General features: G+C 44.2%; 2 protein-coding genes across 2 annotated transcripts in view; one reads left to right on the forward strand and one right to left on the reverse strand.

Annotated features, from left to right (window-relative positions):
* The first annotated feature begins 7,827 nt into the window (after positions 1-7,827).
* Positions 7,828-9,072, forward strand: LOC147798973 (uncharacterized). Its single transcript, XM_087136766.1, has 4 exons — positions 7,828-8,174; positions 8,349-8,530; positions 8,612-8,717; positions 8,928-9,072. Exons 1-4 carry the CDS (start codon positions 7,828-7,830, stop codon positions 9,070-9,072), a joined length of 780 nt encoding a protein of 259 aa, XP_086992892.1.
* A 175-nt stretch (positions 9,073-9,247) lies between these two features.
* LOC147798974 (uncharacterized) overlaps positions 9,248-9,554 on the reverse strand; it is a 15,815-nt gene continuing 15,508 nt past the window's right edge. Inside the window, exon 8 of the mRNA XM_087136767.1 lies at positions 9,248-9,255. Coding sequence (XP_086992893.1) covers positions 9,248-9,255 — 8 coding nt within the window. The remainder of the gene's footprint in view (positions 9,256-9,554) is intronic.

Genomic DNA, 9,554 nt, shown 5'->3' on the forward strand with positions numbered 1-9,554 from the left:
TGCAGACAGTTCCATCTGCTGTTTCAGCTACATCCTTTTCCCGATTGCAGACACTGTCAAATGCTCCTGTACACGTTCTTGCGTTGCATCCTCTGACCCAATTGCAGACAGTCCCCTCTGCTGTTTCAGCTGCATCCTTTTCCCGATTGCAGACACTGTCAAATGCTCCTGTACACGTTCTTGGGCTGCATCCTCTGACCCAATTGCAGACAGTCCCCTCTGCTGTTTCAGCTGCATCTTTTCCCGATTGCAGACACTGTCATATGCTCCTGTACACGTTCTTGGGCTGCATCCTCTGACCCAATTGCAGACAGTTCCATCTGTTGTTTCAGCCGCATCCTTTTCCCGATTGCAGACACTGTCAAATGCTCCTGTACACGTTCTTGCGTTGCATCCTCTGACCCAATTGCAGACAGTCCCATCTGCTGTTTCAGCTGCATCCTTTTCCCGATTGCAGACAGTGTCAAATGCTCCTGTACACGTTCTTGCGCTGCATCCTCTGACCCAATTGCAGACAGTCCCCTCTGCTGTTTCAGCCGCATCCTTTTCCCGATTGCAGACACTGTCAAATGCTCCTGTACACGTTCTTGCGTTGCATCCTCTGACCCAATTGCAGACAGTTCCATCTGCTGTTTCAGCTGCATCCTTTTCCCGATTGCAGACAGTGTCAAATGCTCCTGTACACGTTCTTGCGTTGCATCCTCTGACCCAATTGCAGACAGTCCCCTCTGCTGTTTCAGCTGCATCCTTTTCCCGATTGCAGACACTGTCAAATGCTCCTGTACACGTTCTTGCGTTGCATCCTCTGACCCAATTGCAGACAGTTCCCTCTGCTGTTTCAGCTGCATCCTTTTCCCGATTGCAGACACTGTCATATGCTCCTGTACACGTTCTTGGGCTGCATCCTCTGACCCAATTGCAGACAGTTCCATCTGCTGTTTCAGCTGCATCCTTTTCCCGATTGCAGACACTGTCATATGCTCCTGTACACGTTCTTGGGCTGCATCCTCTGACCCAATTGCAGACAGTTCCATCTGCTGTTTCAGCTGCATCCTTTTCCCGATTGCAGACACTGTCATATGCTCCTGTACACGTTCTTGGGCTGCATCCTCTGACCCAATTGCAGACAGTTCCATCTGTTGTTTCAGCCGCATCCTTTTCCCGATTGCAGACACTGTCAAATGCTCCTGTACACGTTCTTGCGTTGCATCCTCTGACCCAATTGCAGACAGTTCCATCTGCTGTTTCAGCTGCATCCTTTTCCCGATTGCAGACACTGTCATATGCTCCTGTACACGTTCTTGGGCTGCATCCTCTGACCCAATTGCAGACAGTTCCATCTGCTGTTTCAGCTACATCCTTTTCCCGATTGCAGACACTGTCAAATGCTCCTGTACACGTTCTTGCGTTGCATCCTCTGACCCAATTGCAGACAGTTCCATCTGCTGTTTCAGCTGCATCCTTTTCCCGATTGCAGACACTGTCATATGCTCCTGTACACGTTCTTGGGCTGCATCCTCTGACCCAATTGCAGACAGTTCCATCTGCTGTTTCAGCTGCATCTTTTCCCGATTGCAGACACTGTCAAATGCTCCTGTACACGTTCTTGGGCTGCATCCTCTGACCCAATTGCAGACAGTTCCATCTGTTGTTTCAGCTGCATCCTTTTCCCGATTGCAGACACTGTCAAATGCTCCTGTACACGTTCTTGGGCTGCATCCTCTGACCCAATTGCAGACAGTTCCATCTGCTGTTTCAGCTGCATCTTTTCCCGATTGCAGACACTGTCATATGCTCCTGTACACGTTCTTGCGTTGCATCCTCTGACCCAATTGCAGACAGTCCCATCTGCTGTTTCAGCTGCATCCTTTTCCCGATTGCAGACACTGTCAAATGCTCCTGTACACGTTCTTGGGCTGCATCCTCTGACCCAATTGCAGACAGTTGCATCTGTTGTTTCAGCCGCATCCTTTTCCCGATTGCAGACACTGTCAAATGCTCCTGTACACGTTCTTGCGTTGCATCCTCTGACCCAATTGCAGACAGTCCCATCTGCTGTTTCAGCTGCATCCTTTTCCCGATTGCAGACACTGTCAAATGCTCCTGTACACGTTCTTGCGTTGCATCCTCTGACCCAATTGCAGACAGTTCTATCTGCTGGTCCACCTGATGCATACATTCTTGAGCAACTTCCCTTATCCCAATTGCAAACGAGTCCATTTGCTCCTGTACTAATTCTCGAGTTGTTCTCTTCGGCCTCATTGTAGACAGTTCGATGATTTCCTGTGCAGGTTCTTTCGCTGCATCCTGTACTGGTTTGAGGCCATCTACTTTGGGCAGGATTTCAATCAGTTCTCTCTCCATCTCAGTCCTTGACTCTTCCGGTATTTTGTGGTTGTAGCATTTTGAGAAAGCGAACGCTTCGAGTACAGCAGACCGATTGTCGGAGTTAGTGACGTTATAGACAAGGGGGTTGATAGAACTATTGATCAAATCCATGATGACTGTGCTTGTAGTTAGCCAATGCTGATCCCTGGTAGTCTGGTTGCTGACGGGGACATACAGAATTACATTACAAATGACTGCCCAACATATGCGGCATAACACTACAATAAGAAACACAGCAGCTACAATAAGAAACACAGCAGTGTTTATTACCAGCATAAGGACAACCTTACCAAGTCGCTTTGGTTTTTGCTGCGTAACTGGTGTCTGATGACGTAACTTTATCACAATGTAGGTGTAGGTGGATGCACAGATTGTGAAAGTCGAGAGATAAAATATTAATATCAGTGCCATGTATACTTTAAGGAAGAGGAGCTTATTTTCTGACGGAGCAGCAAACTGACAAAACCCCGTAAAAACTCCGCAACCAAGTGAGAGAATCCAAAGCCCAGCAGATATTTTTGCGGCTCTTGCTTTGCTGGCTGATGCTCTGAATGTTATTGGGTGATTCACAGCTGAGAATCTGTCCACTGCTATGGCCGTCACAAAAGAGTAAGAAGCAAAATTAGCTGCATCATGTACTGCTACCCCTATAGTGGTAATCACATACTGAGATTCTACATCGACAGACGTTAATGCTGAAATCAGTGCGTAAAGAAGGACCAGGGAGTCAGCCACCGCCAGATTGGATAGGTAGACATTGAGGATTGTACGCATTGACTTCACTCGAATCACGACAAAGAGGAAAGACAAATTCAAGATAAGACCAATTGGTGGGATGATTTTAGCAGTTAGTAGGGTTGTATCTAAGGCTTGCTGTGCTTGAACTAAATGATAAGTCAACCGTTGGAGCTGCCAACAGATGTTCTCCGTGCATCCTTCTGTCCCCTTGCATGTGCACTCTACTATGGTCTCCTGTTCCATTTCACTGTGAGTCAGTGTACGTTTGATGAGTCTGACTGTGTCTGGTAAAATGAAACGAGACCAAAATGTACCTGAATATGAAAAACCGACCTCTGAGTATGGGTGCCAACGTGAGCTCTTTCGTGTTATCATTCTCAAGAGAAATTTGCACACAGAATGCTTTCATTTTTTTATATTATCTTAATCATCGCTTTTATTGTTTTGATTTGCGGTCACGGGAACTTCTCTCAAACATAAAAGATCTGATACACGACAAGAGGAGGGTGGAACAGAACAATCGTTGGGTTTGGTAAACAACATGAATCTTTCTTTTACCTTTAATCTGTGGATTGTGTCAGCAGTAATGAAGGCCCGCATCACTGGCAGTCAGGGGAAACCGACGGAAGGATTAATGCTAATGCTTTAAAAAGTCAGGAATTTTCTTGATATCATGGGCGTTATGGCTTGGGTTTACGAGATGGACTCAGACTACATAATGGGTTTCATTGGCCGAATAGATTATGGGAATTACGAAGCTATGGGGTAGAGATGAATCGGTTACTCAAATTGGATTTGGAAATGAAATAATTTGGAGAAATCTTAATAGCTTAATCAAATAAATAGATAAACGGAAAGGATGTCGTATTGATCCCTTTTGTTTGCGAGCATTCCATGCACATTATTGTACAGATTCATCGTTATCATTGGATGCATACGTTCACCGAAAGTGGCGACCAATCTCAATGTACTATTGGTACGTAGTGATATGGGCATACGCTGATTTGAACTTTAAAGCCATTGAGGCATTTAGTGCAAGATTGATGGTATTGGCTCTACTTGATTCAATTCTAACTCAGTTTTAAAACTTTGACCTATGTTATATGCTCATGAATATTACATGATTGCTTACTACCTTTGATTGACATCACCTCCAACTTAGGTTACCTTTATTACCATCGATTTAAATTCCATGTTTAGCGTTGAAAGCACACACCCAGCAAAAGTATTTACTGATAGCAACGTTATGCAGTATTAACGAATTAAACATTACTGGGTGTTAATCAGAGACAGCCTTTATAATTATGGGTGTAAACGGATCTACTCCTACAAGATCGGACATTACTGTCGTGCACATTAGTCATTGTACTGTCAGTACTTCTTATTGTTAAAACCTTTGTGCGACACCTACGACGCGTGACAAAACGAAGGAACGTTATTTTGCCTGTACTGATGCTTCTGATTTGAAACGAAAGTTTTCTTAATTTGAATAGTGGTGGAAATGCTAATTAATTTTCTGACTTGATCTTAAGCTACAGGTAATATCAAGAACGGATAACAATATCACTCAACTGAAAATGAGAATCATTGCAACAGAGGGAAAGAAGATCTTGCCATGGTTAAACAAACCAACAATAAAACAACTGGTTAACAAAGAGAAAAGTGCAAGTGAAAGGCATCACGTGCGTGTCATGCCAGCTTTTCTGTTGATATTGTCAGTTTGCCAAGAAACACCTAATTTGACAATTATAAAGAAAACTAAGCCTCCTAGACATCTTCTCTCTTTTCTGAAACTGCAGGCAGTTTTTCACTTCGCCGTGATTTTACGTGAAACTTTGAAGATTTTTAGAATGATGTACTTTCCAGTTGTGGACTCGATATGAAAAGAAGGGGGTGATGAAATTAATTCTTAGATGGATGAAAGCAAGAGAAAAATGAAAGAAGTTATCCCGTGCAGTCAATTGTGGACTTTCAATGTGTTTTTAATTGTGGGAATGGCTTTCAAGGCTGAAATGCATTTCCCCCTCTAATAGAAGGATTGAAGTAAACTGGACACTAATGGTATTTAATGAGTTCACGTAAAAATGTGTCGAAAATTTCAGATAATAAAAATGTTAACTGATACCATCGGATAATGCATTCCGAAAAAAGATACAATTATTAAAAAGGCTTCACTTATTTTTCTTGGTGAAAAACTGGGATTCCAAGTTATCAGAAAATGTAATCCTAAACATGAAGACTTCAAACTGAAGATTCCATTGTGTTGGTAAGAAGTGATTACGAGAAAACATCAATGTTCACATTGATTGTCGTGAGACTTTGTGAGGAGACCAAGGCTCTATTATGCGCTATGAATGATCTTTTGAAAGTTTGTAAATAAAGGTTCATAAGTTGACAGTCAGTGTCTTTATCCTTTTCTTTGTGACACTTCAAGGACCCAGACCTTGGTATTGCCGAAATTCGTTAACAGCTCTGCCTTGAAGGCTTAATTAAGCATGTCATTAAGCAATGACTTAGCTGATCACAGGTGACCGTCATCGCCATATTGAATTTTTATCTAGTAATGTCAGATTTTGAAGTAAATAAATCAGCAGAAAAGCAATAATACAAAATGTAAACTTGGAATTTGAAAACTCTAAATACTCAGGTCCAAAACAACTAAACTGCATTGCATGTTTCCCATATCTTAAAAAAGTTTTTTCCGGTGACGTGGACATCCGGTTTTTTTTTATATGCACCCACAGTTTTCCTTACTTATTTTGACGGTCCTTTGTGCGTCACTTGATTTCCGTTTTATTATCCCACTGGAGCGATGCAAATATCAGGAAATCATTTAAACGTAGCGCCATTGACCTGAAATTTTTCAATAATGACTTGATTTCTTGGCCCGCCAATAAAAGGTGTCCCATCACACGTTGTTTTTAGCGCTGCATGCGCGATCTGCAAATTGTCAAAGTGCAGCGAATTAATAAACAAAACATTAACTGGGTTTTTAACTCCATGGTGTTCGGACAGTCAAACGTCGTGTTTGTGAGTTTGAACGTCGTGTTTGTGAATTACAAACGTCGTGTGTGGGTTCGAACGTCGTGTTTGGGAAGTTGAATGTCATGTTTGTGAGCGGTCAGGGCCAATTTCATGGATCATTAGCATGTTTTTTCTCTTGATATAAACAGGATTACCAATCAAAATTTCATATGTTGTATATTGGTTGTGACTGATGCTGAGCTGATCATCGCTTATCATAAAAATGGCATGAATTTTGGCTGGTAACTCGTTTTTCCTGAGCAAGACAATACTGTGCTGAGCAAACTTTTGTGCTTAGCGGCTTCATGAAATTGGCCCTGACCACTCACAAACACGACGTTCAAAATCACACATACAAAGTTTGCCCATCCGCTTTAGAACACAATGGTATGCACTCCTATATGTGATTGGACACGACGGCTGTGCATACTCATGGTATATTATTGCTTCTAATTGGTTCAAACTTTGTTCACCACTTACGACATGTGGTAAACACTAAACTTTTTTGAAATGAAAGTTTTCTTAATTGAAATAGGAGAATGCCAATTAATTCTCTGACTTGTTCTTAAGCTACAGGTCAGGTAATTGATATTCCAAGAACCGATAACAATATCAATAAACTGAAAATGAAAATCACTGCGAGCGAGAAAGAAAATCAAATCTTGGCAAGGTCAAACGAAAAAGTGCAAGCGAAAGGCATCATGTGACAGTGATGCTAGCCTTCCTGTTGGCCTGTTTTTCAATTTCACCTTTGAGTGGTACAGCTTGTGATTTGCTGAAACACGCTATGGAACTACATGAATTAGCAATTATAAAACCTTTGCCTCCTGTATTCTTAGACAAATTACTGCCTCCCTTTAAGTTTTTGATCGTTTGATCGTTTATGAAATCCTTGACAATATATATCACTTAACGATGCTAGATTTTGATTGGTAAATACTTTTGTTATACGTATGCTTTAACGATAAACTTGAAAATGTAAATCAACGGTAATCAACGGTAATCAACTTAAACCAACGGTAAGAATGCAGCTTTCCTAGCAGCTAAAATCATTGCACCGATTGGTCTTATTTTGAATTTTTTTGTTCTCTATAAATGTCGTCATTCGAGTGAAGTCAATGCGTACAATCCTCAATGTCTACCTATCCAATCTGGCGGTGGCTGACGATCTGCTCTTTCTTATTGCGCTAATTTTGTCATCAACGTCACCTCAGGATTCAGGAACTCAATACGTGGTTATATTTCTGTTTGGAATGCTGAATGACGTAGGACGTTATGCTTCCTTCTGCTTTGTGACGGCCGTAGCAGTTGGCAGATTCTCCGCTGTGCATCATCCAATAACATTCAGAGCTTCAGCCAGCAAAGCAAGAGCCGCAAAGATATCTGCAGGACTTTGGGTTTTGTCAGTTGGATTTGGAGTTATCAAACCACTTCTTGCGACCCCACAATTTACCTCGGACGATACAAGTATTTACATTTGCTACCTGATGTCTGTGCATCATCTTTGATCGTCACTGCGTCCATGTACATCACCATTGTGATAAAGCTACGCAATCCAACACCTACAACACGGCAACAACCAAAGCGGCTTGGCAAGATTGTCTGTAAGTTGGTTGCTAACACTGGATGAATTCTCGTCCATCATCCAAGACCTCCGGCTGCAGCCAGGCGACATATATGGTCAGCTATGATGTCGTGTCGCTCTTCACCTGCGTTCCCACATCCAACGCAACCACTATAGCGAGGGACCGACTCCAAGCCGACACCAGCCTCAAGGACCGCACCGACCTCACCCCCAGCCAGCTTCAAGACCTCCTCACCATCTGCGTCGATTCTGCCAGCTTCCAGTGGTGGGACAAATTCTATGAACAAACAGCTGGAACCTCCATGGGATCCCCTATATCCCTGGTTCTGGCTGACATATTCATGGAAGAGTTTGAGCAGACTGCCATCACCACAGCAGACCACCGCCCCAAGATCTATCTCCAGTATGTGGATGACACCTTCGTCATCTGGGAGCACAGGCAAGACAACCTTCAACTCTTTTTGGACCACCTCAACTGGCTTCAAAGCAGCATCCACTTCACCATGAAACAAGAGAGGAATGGCAGCATTTCGTTTCTTGATGTTGAGGTGTCCAGAAGGGAGAATGGCAGTCTTGCCCGGAGGGTTTAACGCAAGCCCACCCACACCGACAGGTACCTCAACAGCGCCTCCTACCACCCCAAAATCAAGTCATCGGTCAACAGAACCCTCATCCGCCGAGCCTACAACATCTGCGACCAACAGCACCTACACAAGGAACTCCACCACATCTCCACGGCACTCCAACGCAACGGATACCATCCCAAGCAGATCAAGACTCAAGACCCAAGATCAAGTCCCCCTCCCGGCCGTGGGGTCCCCTATACCCAAAGCCAACTAGATAAGGCCCCTAGTTCTGTCACTCTCCCCTACCTAGGACATACCTCCCACTACATCCAGCGTATCCTGAGCAAGCACAACATCAAGGTGTTCCACATAGCTCCCCTCAAGATCCACGGGATGCTGACTTCCCATAAGGACAGGCAAGATCTACACCGCCGACCAGGTGTATACAAGATCCCCTGCCAGTGTGGCAAAGTGTACATCGGAGAGACTGGTAGGGACCTCCCTACCAGGATCAAAGAACGCAAAGTCCATGGCAGGAAGGGGGACTATGAGAAGTCAGCCATCATCAAGCATTCCCACGCCGAAGACCACACCTTCAACTGGGAAGAAGCCCACCTCATCGCCAGCATCGAACAGTGGTACCCAAGACGCATTAGAGAAGCCTTGGAAATCTCCAAACACCCCACTGTGCCTCAAGACATCGGCTTCTCCATCAGCGACATCTGGCAGCCCCTGCTCACCTCCCGGTCCGATGGGTCCTCTATACCCTAGCCCCCCCCCCACCATGGGTCTCCTATACCCAGGCAACCTTCCTCCGCCACAGCCCATGACCAACTGACATGCATCAGTATCCAGGTAGATCCACCAGCTGCATCCTCGTTCCACCTGACTACACGAAAGGATCCGTCACACTTCAGTGCTCCAAGTCAGCTTATAAGCCCCACTCTCAGTCTCCTGACAACGGACAGAGCATACTGTCTGAAACGTTGAGTTCATCACGGTTCTTTTCAGAACCATACAGACTCACAAAAGAGATTGTATCCTTGCATGGTGCTACTGCAAGCCTTCCACCTTAACACTGTAGTGCTTTTTCCTTTTAAAGTCACTTGAAATTACCAGGTCATCAGTGCTTATGCTTAAGAAAGTCAACAGTTTGTGCCTGTGGGGCCAGGGCCCGGAAGCGATGCACCTGGAAACGTGAGAGGTAATCGGCAATTTCATTGTGTACTCCGGGGATATGCACGGCCTTAAAT

This window comes from Acanthaster planci, linkage group LG05, assembly GCF_054643075.1.
Source record: "Acanthaster planci isolate LZ-2023a linkage group LG05, COTS_SCS, whole genome shotgun sequence".
In the NCBI taxonomy this organism is placed as follows: Eukaryota; Metazoa; Echinodermata; class Asteroidea; order Valvatida; family Acanthasteridae; genus Acanthaster; species Acanthaster planci.

Bases quoted from the DNA above. Each gene is read 5' to 3' on its own strand.
- LOC147798973 (XM_087136766.1), top strand. From the start codon at position 7,828: ATGGTCAGCTATGATGTCGTGTCGCTCTTCACCTGCGTTCCCACATCC. The intron at 8,175-8,348 runs GCAAGACAACCT...CCACACCGACAG, and splicing joins TTCGTCATCTGGGAGCACAG to GTACCTCAACAGCGCCTCCT. The intron at 8,718-8,927 runs GCAAGATCTACA...CCTCATCGCCAG, and splicing joins CTGACTTCCCATAAGGACAG to CATCGAACAGTGGTACCCAA.